This window comes from Caloenas nicobarica, chromosome 4, assembly GCF_036013445.1.
Source record: "Caloenas nicobarica isolate bCalNic1 chromosome 4, bCalNic1.hap1, whole genome shotgun sequence".
Taxonomy (NCBI): domain Eukaryota; kingdom Metazoa; phylum Chordata; class Aves; order Columbiformes; family Columbidae; genus Caloenas; species Caloenas nicobarica.
Window position 1 is genome coordinate 47,479,563 of NC_088248.1, and position 16,412 is coordinate 47,495,974.

Below are 16,412 nucleotides of genomic sequence, written 5' to 3' on the forward strand. Positions count from 1 at the left end.
CTCGGTATTGCCTAAGAGAGGCGATTTTCCTTCAGATCTTGTGCGAAGCTTCTCCCTTTTAGAAGCGCGGGTGAGAATCAATACCTCTGCTTTATCAAAAAATCAAAAGGAGGGCCGGGTAGGCGGTGGAGCGGCCTGGGCGGCGGCGGCCGGGCCCTGGTGCCCCCGCCCCGGCGCTGCTGCCGCCTCCTCCCGCCTCTGCGGGGCGGGCCGGGCCGGGTCATGTGGCCGCCGCGCCGGGGAGCGCCGCGCCGGAGCCGGGCGAGGAGGATGGCGGGCTGGAGCTGGGGCTGTGGCCGTGGCCGGCGCCGGGCGCTGCTGTGGCCCGCCGCGCTGCTCGTCGTGGCGGAGCTGGTGTGGGCGCCGGACCCGGTGAGCCTGGCGGTGCGGGGGGAAGGGGCGCGGCCGGGCCCGCCCGAGGGCTGGCGGGGCTCGGGCGGGCGGGTGTGGTGGGCGACAGGAGGCCACGCGTGTTTTTAAATCCACGGGTGCGAATCGAAGGCGGCGTCGCGCTGCCCTCGCGGACTTCGGAGCTTTTAAATGTCTCCTCCGGCCGCCGGGACGAGTTCTGGTGTTTATCGGGGTGTTTGACGAGTCCTTACTCGCTCCTGCGCTCGGTTTCACATACACCTGTAACGTAAATAGTGTAACGTTGCACTGAAACAATGATTTGTTCAAAGCGAAAGTTAATGAGAGTTTACTAAAAGCACACACGCTTTTGAATCTGCTGGAGCTTCACCCAAGGAGAAAAGTGTAGAGCAGGTGGGCTTGGGGTGTTGGTTTTGTTTGGGTGCTGTGGTGGTGGTGTTTGGGGATTTTTTTCGTGGGGTTTTGTTGTTGTTGTTTTTGTCGTTGGTGGTTTTGTATTGGTTTTTAATGACTAGGTAAAGCATTTAACTTTCGGTGGCATTGTGAAGTCGAGGAGAGGAGTAGTTACTTGGAACAGGCTGGTTTCCATGGGCATGCAACAGCTGTTCTGCCTCCTGACGTGCTTTTCATTTGGGAAGCTCTCCTTCATCTCTGCAGTTTCTGAATCTCCTCATCCTCTGTGAAGAGGACATATTATTAAATATCTCTGAATTTCAAAATATTCTTATCTGGTTTAAAATATTTTGGGAGCACGCTACTTGCTGTATTATTTTGTGCTTGCTCAAAGACTTTTCCTAGCGAATTATATTGCTTTCAGGAGAACAAGTATGGTTTTGGGGAGAGGGGAGGACTGCAGGAAAGGCTTGGGACGACTGTGGACATCTAGATGACCCATGTTCCCTTAACATCTTATCTACGCAGAATTAGGCCCTCTTCTGTGCACCCAATCCCACCCTCCCCACAAACAGCAGCTTCCCAAGACTATAAGCCCATCTCAGCTTAAAACACCTTCAGAATTTTAGCCAAAAGCTTCCTTGGGGGTGGGGTGGGGGAGAAAATGCCAGCTATCAGCAAAGTCTGTCATTAGAGCTTGATTTTTGCATTTGATTGCACTCAGTACGTCTTTGCACTTGCACAATATCCACTGGGTGTCCGGGTTGCAGGTTGTGCTGCTCTGCAGCCCCATGTCAGGCTTGGCTATTTTATTTTTGGTCGAGATGCTGGGATGCATCATTTGCAGAAGAATGAACGACGATTGTTGTCATCTTGTGTACAGCTGTCTGGGTTATTTTTGTTAACAAAGAACGTGGAAGCTAAATGCTGTGAGTTACATCTCGGTGGTGCAAACTGTCAGTCCCTTTAGCTTGCGGGTAGGCACCCTTGGTCATAATGAGCTTTTTGTCCAAACCGTAATTTAAATTGGCTCATTCCCCATTTCTTCAGCACTGCAAGAGTACTCTTAATTTCTGTGTTCAGAGGGGTGAACAGCGTTGGGACTGCTGCAGCATGACGGGGCTGCGTTGGCATCATCCTGCAAGGGAAGAAGAATAGAGAGAAAAATGTATTAGACCAGAGTTCATAAACCAAAAGATGCTGAATAGAGCAGATAATTTTTTCTGAAAGAGATTGAGTGCCATGTCCTTAATCTACGAAATTATATTTCATAGATCAACAAGGTCATTTTATATTTATTTTTAAATATGAAGGTGAGAAACGCTGAATATTAAGGAAGGATGCCAGAGAGGGTTCACCTGAATGTGTATATGTCTGAGAGTAGTGAAGAAAGTGTTAGTGCTGGCATTCTTTAGACAGGAGAAACTACTTTCAACCTATTTCACAGTAATGGAGTCAGGCTAGGTTTTAAAATATTTACTCAGTACTTACTGAACTATGGATTAATTTTCTTTACTCCAGTTAATAATGGCTGTTATTTTTTCGTATTTCCCCCCCTCCTCCTCTTGGCAGTTTGTTAGCTATTTGGTTCCTGCTCTGCTCTACTATTTTTTCATACATTTGGTCATAATATAAATCATCCGTGCTATTTCCATTTTTTCTTATTATTTCCATCTTTCCCCATACCATATCGCCTTTCTTTCCCACTGTGTTCTCTTTCTTTTAGTGTTTTTCTGCTATGCTGCCATGCATCCATTTTTGTATCATTACAAACATGCAAATTCAAAAGTCAGCAGTACATAAGATAATCAAAATATGCAACCTACTAGTAAAAGGCAATTAAAGCAATAAAAAAAGAGAACCATTTAACCACCATTCAGGGATAGCTGTATCCCTCCTAGGGTGTTCAATGCATCTTTGAAAAGCAAATTTATAGTGCCATCCTCCTGTTTGGAGCCAGCTTCTGCTTTCTGGGAGAAAAGGAAACACAAGTTGTCACATTGGAAACTCCAGGCGATTCTCTCATGCTGGAAGGCTGCTCCTGATTCTGTTTACAGCGTTTATTGTTCTTCTTCCAGTGTCAAGCCTCTCTGGAAGGGAGGATCTCACTGACCGCAGCACTAACTTCATAGCTGCTTGTTTCATTCTGGTGATAGAAAGTGCCTGGTGGTTTTTCTATTGCTGTAAGAAAATTGTTTAGGTGTCTTTTTTTTTTTTTTTTTCCTTTTTACCTTGTCAAAAGAGATTGCTGTTAGTCTTTAGCTGATTGCAAAAGGTATTAATTTCTTTGTTCCTTGTTAGAACTTGGTGTGGAAAAAAAAAAAAAACCAAAAAAAAAAACAAACCACAAAATTACTTGTAGTTTTCTGGTTGTCTTGACATCTTTTTTAAATTACTGCTTATATGCCACCATATGATAGTTTACCTAAAGAAACTGTTCATAATCTTGGCTTTCTTCAGCTATCTCAAATCAATGCTAACAGTTTGGGGAGATGTACAGGTTGTTTGTGGGATTGTTGGTTTCTTTAGCTTGCTTTATATGAAGACAGGTAAGAAGTCTAAAATGACTGACATGTGAGGAGGCAACATTGTTCTCTGTCTCCTTTAACGTCGTTTAACTGTGTCTTTCCCCACCTCTTTCATGCCTTAGGTTGCAGAGGACTGGTAAGATAAAAATAGCTTCAAATACAAGATTAAAATCTCAGGAGAGAGTGTCAGGAGTGACATAACATTTAGCACCTGAGACATGACTTAAACTCCTCTGAAATCAGTTTGCATGGTTGCCACTTTTTCATCTGTGTACACATGGGCCATACCAACAGATCAATTGAACTTTCATCCATTTTGGATAATTTCTTGCTTTATCTGTCAAGAAGCCTATTTTGACAGGAAATATTTCCTGAAGGTCCAAATCTGTGCATCCATTGCAGTAGGATGTATATGTAATGTCCCTTTTGTGGTTGATTTTAGTAATGCAGGATGGAAAATTTCACAAGACAGTTGCATTAATACTGTTAAGTATTTGCTTGGCTTTGCACAAAGCCTCTGACTTTTGTTGCCTAATTAGTCATCTGATATTGGCCCCTACCCTCCTTGTTTTGAAACTTCCTCATTTTGACAATTAAATGGCCTCTTGTGTTTGACCTTTGTTCCAGCTCTGCAAGGATTGCACCGCAGTGCCATCTAGGAAACACAGAGCTGCTGGTCCTATACCTGCGTCTCGCGTGTAGGAAAACCAAAATTAATCTCATACTTTCTTGCAGCTACTGGAAACAATACAAAAAAAAAGACATGATAACACACAGAACCCAATCTCACTTTAAAGTTCCTCTTGCCAGTTCTAACAAATTGCTCCAGTTTTTGAAGTCCATGCCATTCTGTAAGACATTGTGTTTTCTAGACTAATGCATTAAAAACAGATAATGTGATTAGCCCAAAGAGAACACGGACTTTAGTGAGCTTGATTGTCCCAGATACGTAGCTGCTAGAGATCTTGTCTCGGTTTTTACTGGAGCCAGAAGGTGCTATAAGGACACACTCATAAAGTAATCTAATCAGTACAGCCAAATAGATATTGGCAATTGAGGGCAGGGAGGGGGGGAACTGATGGAAGGATCGCTACGTATTTTTGTTTCTGTTCTGTCTCACAAACACTCGTGATTCGGGAGCCTTTGCATGGACTCCAGGCAGAGCATGTGTACCTCTCCTTTTTCCTGGTGGGACAGACTGTGCTCGTAGGAGTCACTGATCTGCTCAGATAGCTCAGGGACCAAATCTGGGCTGCTCTCACCTGGCTGGAAGCACAAGTGTAGCTAGTAGGCATTTGCTTGTGTTTCATTAGGTGAAACTTGCAATTATAATTGTGGCATGTATATACATATGTTTATGTATGTATGTGCGTGTTCTGTGTCACTGATGGGAAGCCACCCTTGCCTTCACTTTGACTATACCCAATACAGTTCTCAAAGTTGCATTTGTAACTAGCTGTGCTTACAGGAGTGAAGGTAACTAGTTTTTAGGTATATTCCTGAAATGCACCTCTCATAATATTTAACACCAGTTCAGCAGGGCTTTTCCACACTAAATAAAAAGTCATGCTGTATAGCTCATTTCTTGGCGGAGTAATTTGCCTAAAATTCAGCGTGTTTTCTCTGCCCCAGCTGCACAATGAATCTTAACACTGACGATAATTATAAATGACACTATAAAATGAGATTATGAATTGAACGAACAGAACAAACCGCTCCATGCTGAGATGTAAGGTTTCTGAACCTGTGTAAAGACTATGCTTTTGAAGTGCTCTTCATTGAATCGCACTGAGTAAAAATCGGTTTGCATATCTATCATGAGCTTGTGCTCGCCTTGGGCTTCTTTAGGCAAGTTGTCTGAAAGTCTGTCAGACAGCATGGGGAAGCTGCTGTTTGTCCCCTGCCTCTTGTATTCTCCTCTGCACCTTTTCCAAAGTCCCAAGACTTTCTCTTCCTTTGTCAAATCGTCATGAATTGAATTAGCTGACTAGTCCTAAAGGTTTAATTCGAAACTAAGTCTTCTAGAATAATAAAGTGTTTTAACAAAGAAGCTAAATAGTGATGTTTCACTGTTTTTACAGTATGGAGAAGAGTGCAGGAGTAAAATGTACCCTCCTTCAGGACCAACGTAAGTAATCTGATTCGGCTTGTTTAACAAATTACAGAAAAGTAGTGATTTTCAAGTCTGAACAGGTTTTGGGTTTTTTTTTTTGGTAACTTGTTCCCGTTGCAGATCTAGAAAATGCTATTTAGAGGTGGGAATCGCCTGGTTTGTCACCTGTTTTTTCAAAGCCTTCTTTAAATTTGAATTCTGGTACTTCTCTTTCAGCTTCAAAGGGAATATACCCACATATGTCATAAATCTTGATTTACCTCCCAGGAAAAGATGGGATAACCTGATGCATGACAAAAAGACACAGGTATGAAATGCAGAGCTTGTGCTGAAGCTTTGCAGGTATAAAACTAACACGTGGCCTTTTATTTTGAAGAAATGGTTTGGAACAGAATATCTGTGCTAAAATTCTCTGAAACGGACAATATTTCTAGTTGACTTTTTAAATATGATTCTAGACTGAAATAATTGCTAGAGTAAAACTTTTTTCTGTTCAACACTTGAGCTGACAGCATCAAGCGTGGGGACACTGGTATTTGGGGTGCAGAGGAATGAAAATCAGTGTGGCATAAAGTGGGCTTTCGTTTCTCAAAGCTCTTTAGTCATGAAGTAATACAGACTGAAAGGGGAGGAGAACACCAAGGGGGCAGCCTCAGGAAAGTGAAACTGAAGCAGCGTCCCTTCTCCTCTGCACATCCCTGCTGCTCTCAGAGCACTGCGTGAGATGACGCAATGGTGAGGGGGGAACTAAGAACTTCCTGACCCGTTCAGGGATGCTGGTTGCGGCACTGGCGTTTACACAGCAGAAATAGTTTTTAAAATACTCAAGCCTATTTCGAACTACTTGGAATAGCTGTTCTGAAGGTTGCTGAAAATTCAGTTCAGTAATGCTTAATTTCTCAAAAAGACCAGGGATTTTTGCTGTATCCCTGTTGACTTTGACCTTTCACCTCTGAAAGCCAGGCAAATTCTACTTACACCATACTATTTATTCTAAAAGTCTCCTTTAAACCAGTGGGTGTTGGAAGCTTCAAGTTGCACATGAAATTCTGGAAAGTGTTCTCTCTCGTGTACTTTAGAGTTCGATCACAGAGTGGAACTCCTGTTTGTGACCATTCACGTGTCACAAATGCAAAGTGTGTACTTTTATAAAAAATTTACAGAGTCTTTTTGGCTTGAAGGACATCAGTGCTTAAGCAAAGAGCTTTTAATTAACATTTTTAGAGACAGAAGAGCACAGAGTATTAAAATGTGATCAAAGGAGCAGAAGATGAGGACGGCTTTTTTCGGTAATTAGTTTTCTCTGGTAGAGGGACATGTTGGAGCTAATCTAGAAAGTTATCTGAATAAAGTTTGAAGAGTGACTCTTTAATGGGGAGTTGGGGGTGTCTTTCTCATCAAGAACACCATGTTTAGCACTTTCTTTAAGTATTTTTTCAACAAAATGTGTTTTTGAGAAGTATGTGAGGGAGCTCTGTTAGCATTCTAGCAATTCTTATGCTCAAGATCTTCTATTCAATGAAATCCTTTGTTCTTTTTAGCTGAAGACTGTGGTCCAGAATATTAAAGATATAGCAAATACCTTCTTCCCCAGTGGCAAAATTGTTGACATAGTGGATAAAAAAATAGTAAGTATTTTCAGCTTAATTATTTTATTACTGTATGTTCTAACTACCAGAATTAGAATGCTACTAAATTTGGCAATTAAGAGCTTTACAAGTGATCATTCCTCCACTGCCAGAACAAAAGTGCTGTTTTGAAGAGTTACTCTGGAATTTTACCTTCTTGGTGAACTTTTGCCTTCTTGCATACTCTGAACCATCAAACCTAAAATGCATGTGTCTCTTCCTCCTCTATTTTTTTCTAAGATCTTTTCAAGTTTGGGTTAGTCACGCTGGATATTTATGCTACTGATTTAGTTGCTGTAGCAAAACACTTCACTGAAATGGCAAACATGTCCAGCTGCTTTTAAGCAGCAGAATAAAATCAGGTTTTGAAAACCGTAATGAATGTCTGATTACAGGGGCAACTTTGGCCAGGCCTCATCTTAAAAAATGATGAGGTTCTGACTAAACCGGGCTTTGGCATAGAATCAGGACAGGGGAAAACTGTGTAGTGCTAGAGACAGCATAAGGTCAAATCTGCCCCTCTTCTTTATTTACAGCAGCTGTAGGTCCCGCTGGCCACACTTCAGTCCTATCCCTGTGTGCCTGAGTGGGGCTGATATGAAGGTGGCACAGACAGGTAGTCAAACCAAATGCTGAAAGGCGGGGATTCCCTTAAACACTGACGTCAAGCTCAGTTCCAGTTAAGCTCTTAACATGAGAGAGTCCTACTTCACTCTGTTCTGTCTGTCGCTCCTGACGATAATTAAGATACTATGCTAATCTCCATTGCTCACATGTCAATATTTTGATAAGTAATAGTTTTTACTTTTCCTGACTATGTGCTTGTTGTCCAAGTACTCTACAAACATCCTCAAGTTCTACAGGCTGCAGAGGAATGAAATACTCAACTTAATAGTTGTGAGAAGCATGTACCTAATGGGGAGAGGTTTGTTTTAAGTAACAAAATAGCATTAACTTGCACAAACAACATACAAAACTTTTTCTTTCAGGCTCATCTGACTGCCACACTTCCTTACCCTTTCAATGAAGAACTCCAGGGGATTGCAAATTCATCTGGGATTCCTTTAGGTAATAGTTGCCAACACTTTATTAATGTAGTGGAAAACTAGGAATCCAGACTTGTTTAAAATTAATATGTGTACCAAGCCACAGTCTAGTTGTAGTCTTCTGTGACTTTAACAAATAAATTATTAAGTAGATAAAGCAATAAATTGCACCTCACACTGAATGAAAACAGAATTTTAGAGGAGAGTGGCAATAAATCACACACACCTTTCATCAGGCTGGGACTTTCTGTAGAGCTGTAGCTTCTCGCTCTGGACTTCTGGGAGCTGGAGTGAATCTCGGCTCCTGTACACCAAAGTGTGGGGAATACCTTGATTCTCCTTGGTTTCCCACTCAGCTGTGTCTGCTGTTGACATGCCAAGAATGGAAGGCTCAGTTTCATGCTGGGCTTTCTTTCCCTTGTGATCCTTGCCACATCCTCCTGCCTTCCTTCCACACCTCCTGCAAGCAAATGCCATTCCAGGTGAGAAGCAGACACTGGATTCTTCCAGAATTGAGACAGAGAAGGTCCCTAGACCTGCACCTACAGCTTCCCTCGTACGGGAGCAGTACACCTGGTGCTGGTCAGCAGCTCTGATATGGGGATGGTGGTACATATAGCAGCTTTGTTCTTTAAAGTGAATTTTCTAGCTTGTTTTGAAGTTTCGAGAGGAGGAAGGAGCAATGACTGTCAGCTTTCTGGCACAAGGCCAAGGGATTCTGATCCCTCTGTCTGTCTTTCAGGAAGCTCTTGATTTTGCTGAACTGATCATTTCAAAGATCAAATGAGATTTAAACAGAAATTCTTGAAATAAATATTATAGAATGCTGAACTTTGCAGTATGATTTTTTTTCTAACAATTTTTTTCTGTTTGTGGCAAAAGTTTAAAACTGTTGAACTTTGTTTCTTTTTGTTCTAGGGGAAATTGTTATTTTTAACATCTTTTATGAAATTTTTACTGTATGTACATCAATAGTGGCAGAAGATAAAACAGGTAATGCAACCCAGAATGCCGTTAATGGTTTTCTGTCATGTAGGGGAGAGTCCACCTGAGTTATACAAACATAGTCCTTCTCAACTGCAGGCAAGAATGTCTAGTAGAAGAGACTAAAAACAATGATAACGAAAACATATTGCTTGAGAAGGGAATAAGAGCTCACAGGTGTCTTAGATTGGGAAAAAAGAAGGAAAAATACTTTGAAAGATGGTTTAGTTTTAGTTTTATTGGGGGGAGTTTGTTGTTTTGTTTGGGTTTTTTTGGTTGGTTCGTTTGGGGTTTTGTTGCTTGGATTGGCTTTGGTTGTTGTTGTTGTTTTAATAGGTAGCATTTGTTTTTCTAGGGGAAAGTAACACCAGCCAGACACCTGATACTTTCTCAGTGCCCTGAGGGATTCTAGTGCAATCCATTTTGCATCTAGTTTCTGGCTGTTGCATATGTATGGCCCTAGAGAAAGTGGACAGTCTGCTTTAAGAAAAGACTCTCATTCTCTCACTCAATTCTGCAGCCCTTGTCTGCACCAGCTTAGGAAATTTCTGAGCGATTCTCAAGGGAGATTACAAATGTCTCACTTTTTGAGGAAGCTCAAGGCATTACCATTGCAATAAAGTAATGTGGAAAGCATCTGAGGTTGAGATGGACAGTAGTTTACAAGATTACTTTGTTTCAATTATGGCAAAAAAATTCTCTGATCCAAAAAACCCCACCATTTTTCTGTGCTTATAAAAGGGCAACTAGACAGTTGTATTTTCCCTGCTTATTTTCTCAGGTATTTTTCCTGCTGACTCATTTCCTGGTTTTCTAAGCTGAAATTTGTTTCTTTCTTTAGAAAATGGTATTTATTTCTGTATTTATTTATTGTCATGTAGGGAAGCTGTACCATGCCAGAAACTTGGATTTTGGACTCTTTCTTGGGTAAATACTTAAACTTGTGCCTCTTTATTTTTTTATTTATTTGTTAAATGCAAATCAAAACCTAGCTGAACTTGGAATTTCTATATGCATTCTTTGAGTCTAAATGAAGAGCTGGATGTTGGTAAGCCTGTGACAAGTAATTCTGCATTGCATGTTGTGCAAAAAGGCTAAAACAACAAAAAGATTGTTCTGCTGATCTTGGTCAAACTGCTCCGAGCGTGTTGGGAATGACTTCATAAAACAGTTGAGTTCAGTGTTATTTAGTGTCTTCTCAGATGTAGATAAAACTATTTCAAAGCAAGGAACAGTCTATGTCACCTTATCTCTGAGGTGCAGTATATCTTGTTCTTTACACGGTGGGACAGCAGCATCAGTTTTAGTGAATGCAGTGAAATGTGGATTGGTTTGGGGCTTGGTTTTGTGTTTGCGTTTTTCCTAAATTACCCCCTAGTTACTCTACTGTGACCTCCTGCCCCTTCCCATCATTCACCATTTCTGCTCAGAAGCCAGTGATTTCTGTTCCAGTGATCTAACATTATAATTCGTTTAGATACAGACTCTGTAGTTTGTTGCCCAGCACTGGATTATCTTTTAGTTCTCATGTCATACCTCGTGATCAGGTAGTTCAGTGTTTCCTTTAATTATCCCAGTGTGTTTTGTAACATCACTCATCCAGATGACTGTCAATGCCCAGGTGGAATTTAAATATCCGCCTTTATTAAAATTCTTACCTGTCTATCAAAACCTCAAACACTGTCAACTGTGACTCCCACCTGTCCCTTGGTTTGGCTCATGTTGAACTTCTCCCACTTGTCAGGAATACTGCAAACATGCTCCCTGAAAATGAAGGCAACTTTTCAAAGCTCTTCCCAGAATCTGGATTGTTTCCAGAGAATTGAGTGATTGGCTAAGTGTTCCTTAGCACCCTCTTGCCTACAAGCTGTTCTGGCTTATCTTAACTAGAATGGGGACTTCCCTTTGTGTAGAGCAAATCCTGTGGTATGTGGTTTGTTTTCTCCCTTTGAAAAGAAAGAATTTGAGGGAACCAGCTCCTTCTGCTGCAGACCAAGCTAGAGACCCTTTCAGGATACGGTAGGCTTGTGTCACGGGCAGTAGCCGTAGCGGCCTCCCTTTGCCAGCGGGAATAGAACAAGGATGCGCGTTTAAAACAAACCGGCTGCAGTGGTGGTGCTGTTTAATATCGAGTAGTGTTTGTGCTCTTGCTTTGGACAAAACTTGGTGCTTTCCACTGACTGTATTTAGACTTCCTCGTTGTCCCTCACTTGTGCTGCTCAGGTAACTACTAAGCAGTGGTGTTTGGTTGACATGAGTAAGATCAGAGGACGGGCATCACACACAGGAAATCTGAGTGCCACGAAGGGGAGTTCAAAAAGCTTCTGAGGGAGGGAAGTTTCAAATGCTGTACCGTCTTCTGCAGGTGGGATGTTAAAAATAATTCCTGGACTGTAACTCGGGAACTGAAGCCCATAGTGGTAAACCTGGACTTCCAGAGAAACAACAAAACAGTATTCAGGTCTACAAATTTTGCAGGATACATAGGCATGGTGTCTGGAGTCAAACCAGTAAGTATGGAGAGGGGGGGCTTGTCAATTTGTTAATATGCTTCAGACTTTACTTTTAAGATGTACATTTTCCTGCTTTCATCCTCTGTCTTGGGCTGGTTTTTAATAAGTGATCTCTTAATTGTTCTGGCGCACAGTACAGCTATTTGAAGAAAGGTAAAAGAAAACAATGCCGCGCTCTTCCTTGTTAGAGGAGGTTGCTTAAATAAAATATTTATGTTTGGACAATTCTTGAAAACAATGCTGAATTCTGAATACGAACAGGAGTCAATACAAAGCACCCAAAGGGTTGGAGCTTCTTGCCAGCAAACAGATACTGCTGTGATCCCGGAGGTGAAATGGTACACTTGTGCTGTTTTACTTCTTTCCCCAGTCCTTCTTGGAAAAGGAGTCCTACATTGCAATATTGTTGTGGGGTTTGGTGGGTTTTTTTGGGTTTGTTTGTTTTTTAATAGGCACCTGAAATCTGGATTTTACCTATATCTTAAAAACCAGCAATACAGAACTATGCCCGGGTTTCCAGCTTACCACAACTAGTAAAGGCTCTGCCTTTATCCTCTGTTATAGGTGGCCCTTTTCATAGTAGAACATTTCTGGCATAAATCCCTGCGTTTATTTTTGACTTCTGGTCAAATAAATTGGGAAGAGTCCATTCTAAAAATGATCCAGCATAGGTGAATTCCACTTTCCTCTGAAAGAAACACTAGTTGGAGAAGACTGGGATTTACATTTGAATTGCACATTGTCAGCGTGGATTGAATTGTGTACAGCTGCACGCCCATGTGAACGGCAATAACACATCCAGGTGTGCTTAGCATTGGGACTTAAAAATCTGCCTTCAAACTAGAATAGTATTGCAAGGTCTGAGCAGAAGTTTACATACATTGGGGAAAGGAAAACTGGTAATTCAGTGATGCAACAAGGACCAAGAGAAAAATGGCCCCATTAGCATTAGAATAAAAGCATGGTTTGCTGGATTGCTCTGCCTGGTCAGAAAACAATGAATTATCATTTCTATTTACTCAGGCCTTGATAAATTAGTTTCTTCTCCGTGTGGGCTTGATCTTACAGCCCATTATGCAAACAGGAAGAGTCTAATGAACAAGAAGCTCAATTGGCACGTACATTGCAATGCTGCCTCTTGTTTATTACTGGCATTAATGGGCTGGCGATGGATGAAGCTTGACTTGTTTAATGCTTTTCAGGACTTGTTCACTCTGACAATGAATGAGCGTTTCAGTCTTGATGGTGGTTATATTGGTGAGTAATGCTCATTTCTTCCCTTATTTCTTCATTTCTTCCAGACCTTGGGCCTACCAGTTAGCTTAATAAACAGGCACACAAATGGTGAAAAGATTCCAGATGAGTAAGATAAAACACAGTCCATTTTAAAGGCTGTGAAAGCTTGGATAGCATGAGTGAACCGTCTGAAAACAAATTATTGTAACCGGTGATATTTTGCAGGAATCTTTGAATGGTTTCTTGGTAGAAGAGATGGTATGTGGATGGGCTTCCTTACCAGAACAGTATTAGAGAATGCTACAAGGTATTCCCCGTCCCTCAAAATACTCTGCTGTTTTAATTTCCTTTGCTTCCAATGAGCATGGACACTGTAGATGAATGCTTCGTATCTGATGATACAGGTTATCTTCCTAGAAGCCTTAACATGAAACACTTCTGATTTTGCTGCTACTCTGGTGGGGGGCGGGGGGGCATCACACATGGTCTCCTTAAAACTCCTTAAATTGATTACTCTCTTATTTTTTTTTTTTCCTAATGAACTTACTGGTGTCTGAATGTGTAACAGCATTTTGTGTCAAAACACATCCAACAGGCCTTAGTATATTCCAGGAAGAAACACAAACAAAGCTCTCATGCAGTAAATTAATAAGGTGGAATATAAGACTATTATTACAGCATGTTATTCCTGTTTTAAACGTAGAAAAAGTGCAAACCCAACCATACTTCAGGTAGAAAGTGATAGGAGGAGCTTTGCTTAAATACGTTCCTTCACTGGGGTACAATCTCCTCATATATGCATGAATAGGGAAGAAAGGTGTAACTACTCAAACTTTTCCTGGGTCTATGAAACTCATTCTTCAGTACTTGAACCTCTTATAGTGTTTAATATTCCAACACTAATTTGTTATCCGCAGTTACCAAGATGCAAAAGACAAACTGGCAAACACAAGACTGCTGGCTCCAGCTTACTTTATACTGGGTGGAAAAAATTCTGGAGAAGGGTGTGTGATAACTCGTTCCAGGACAGCTACTCTGGACATCTGGGAGTGAGTATGCTTGGCCTGACACCCAGCTCAGCCTTCCAGACAAGGACAGGTTCCACCAATAATGGTGTCCTGTGTTCCTTCTGACTTCTGTTGTGCAAGAATTCACTTCTTTAGCATCATCAAAAAGTACCACAGCAAGCCTAAAAAAAATCCTGCTGTATATACCATTTATGTACTTACTATATACTTAGAGAAGCAAAACACAAACATATACCTCTTTTCCAGCCTTGATATCAAGAAAGGCACGTGGTACGTGATAGAAACAAATTATGATCGCTGGAAGCCTCCGCTAGTCTTGGATAATCGCAGAACGCCTGCAATGAAATGCCTGAACCAGACAATGCAAGAGGTAAACATCCTCTGAATACTTCACCTTGCTGTTTTGAAACTCCCAAGTTACAGCACGGGCCTGACACGGCCAGGAGTGTTCAGGGAATTTGCAAGCTCAGCTGTAATGACACAAGGCTAACATTTTTTTTTGACAATTTGTCCGTGCTTCTGGGTAGTAAAGAACCAGCTGGCTCTTTACACAAATGTTTTTTAGTTTCAGGCTCTCTCTTCACCTAGGTGGGTTTCCTGCAAGTGTTTTCTGTGGCTGCATGTGCAGTGTCTTAAACCTGGAGATACTTTGAGAGAGATTTTCAGTGTTTCCTGGGCTGTTTTTATCACCAGTGAAATTCAAACACACACTGTCAGGCAGCAAACGCTGACACTCAAGTGTCCCATGCTGTACTGAGATCTGGTCTGCTCAAGTTTCTGCAGCCCACGTTCTTCCCGTCTCAAGATGTGTGGGTATCACATACTCTTAAAGCTTTATCTTATTATCTAATTGAGCGCTAAAAAGTTACAGTTTCAGCATTTACACCAACAGGTTAATGTCCATTAACATCAATGTGTTATTTTCTTTCAGAACATCTCCTCACCAGCAATTTATGATGTTCTCTCCACAAAGCCTGTCCTCAATAAGGTAATGCTTCTATTTTTGGAGAAAGTTTAGAGTGGGGGATAGACCACTAACATCTAAGGAGGAGGTCACAGTGGTACATTCAAGGGTGTTTTTTAGGTGTCAACATGCACGTAAAACCAAAACAAATACCATGTTACTTTGTAAAAGTAAAATGTAATTGCTTTCCAGCAATAACAACAAAAACAATAGCTGTTTTCCAAAGGCACTACAGCTTGAAAACTTCGAGTAGCCTTATCTCTTTCCTCATAACTGGCTCTGGTTTGAGGCAGCATTTACACTACAGGCATCTCAAGGACACTTCTAACCTGAATTAATTTGTGATATATGCCTTTATAAGCAGCATGAAACAAGTTAATATACCTCATGGTTTAGCCATGCTACAGGTACAACCTTCTTGCAACAGAAGATGTTTTAGTCTGAACTGGACTGAGAAGAGGTTTTGAATGATAAAGTTTAGTTACTATATTCAGCAGAGGCAGTGTTCAAATGCTCATTTTAGTTGAATTCTTCAGCTAGTATCAGAGACAGTTTTTCACTAATTGCTGTAATGAGGCGCTCTCTTTTTTTTTTTTTTCTTCCACCTTCCTGTTAGCTGACTGTGTGCACAACGCTGATGGAGGTGGATAATGGTCACACAGAGACTTACCTGCGGGAGTGCCCAGATCCCTGCAGTCCGTGGTAGTCCTGCACCTTTCCTGTGTTGGAAGCTGCTTGTCTGAATTGGAGGTCCTCCAAGAAAAGATACTTCTGGAAGAAGATTCCTCCGTCTAACTCCTTTCTTCAGAAATCTAATGGCTATATAGAAATGGCAATTAGCTTCTAACAATGGAGGACCCTTTCTCACACTGGACTTTCTTGCTTTCTGATCAGCAGTTCTGCTGACAAGAAATGTGTACTAATTACGTCTGGTTTGATTTCAGCCATTTCTGCCGAGAGTTCAGCAGTTAGCTCTAGATCTCTTCAGTCGTTACAGTAATCTTGGTTTGGTGTGTTGTTGGTTTGTGGGTTTGTTATAATTTTTTTTTTTTTTGTTTCGTTGGGGAGTTTTTTAGATTAAAATACTTCTAGAGCACATGTGAGTTAAAATTGCACCTACCAAGCATGAAAAAGAATTGGGTATTGGAAGGCTCCTGTGACAGTACAGTTCTGTTTTTCTTTCCTTAGCACTTCAGATGAAATGCTACTGTTCTGGTCCAACACGAGCATATGTCTAAGATGCCCTGTTATAAAATAACCTACCAAGTGTCATATCTAGTCACAGAAGTAAGTTCTTGGGGAAATATCAAAAATAAGATCTGAGCCAAAAAATGATATGTAGATCTTTTGCTGAAGCTCATTCTTGGCCTGTTAACATTTTTTTAATACAGATTTTTCTGTTGTCTCAAAGAAATAAATACTAATACAAAAATATTCTTAAGAACTACTTTCTTTGACCAAATTACACATGCACTGATGTCATATGTCAGTGGAAGTCACCATGCACATCACACATCACATACCAGAAAGGGCATTCACTTCCAAATAAATAGGCTGATTTTAACAGTGTCTGGAAAACTGGTTTCTTTCTTAAACTGACACTGAAAGCT

General features: G+C 41.2%; 1 protein-coding gene across 1 annotated transcript; it reads left to right on the forward strand.

Annotated features, from left to right (window-relative positions):
* Nucleotides 1-222: 222 nt before the first annotated feature.
* On the forward strand, nt 223-16,412 carry ASAH1 (N-acylsphingosine amidohydrolase 1). The gene is made up of 14 exons (XM_065634804.1): nt 223-372; nt 5,372-5,418; nt 5,620-5,710; nt 6,945-7,031; nt 8,021-8,099; nt 8,996-9,070; nt 9,943-9,988; nt 11,427-11,571; nt 12,777-12,831; nt 13,036-13,117; nt 13,728-13,859; nt 14,085-14,208; nt 14,770-14,826; nt 15,419-16,412. Exons 1-14 carry the CDS (start codon nt 223-225, stop codon nt 15,506-15,508), a joined length of 1,260 nt encoding a protein of 419 aa, XP_065490876.1. The 3' UTR covers nt 15,509-16,412.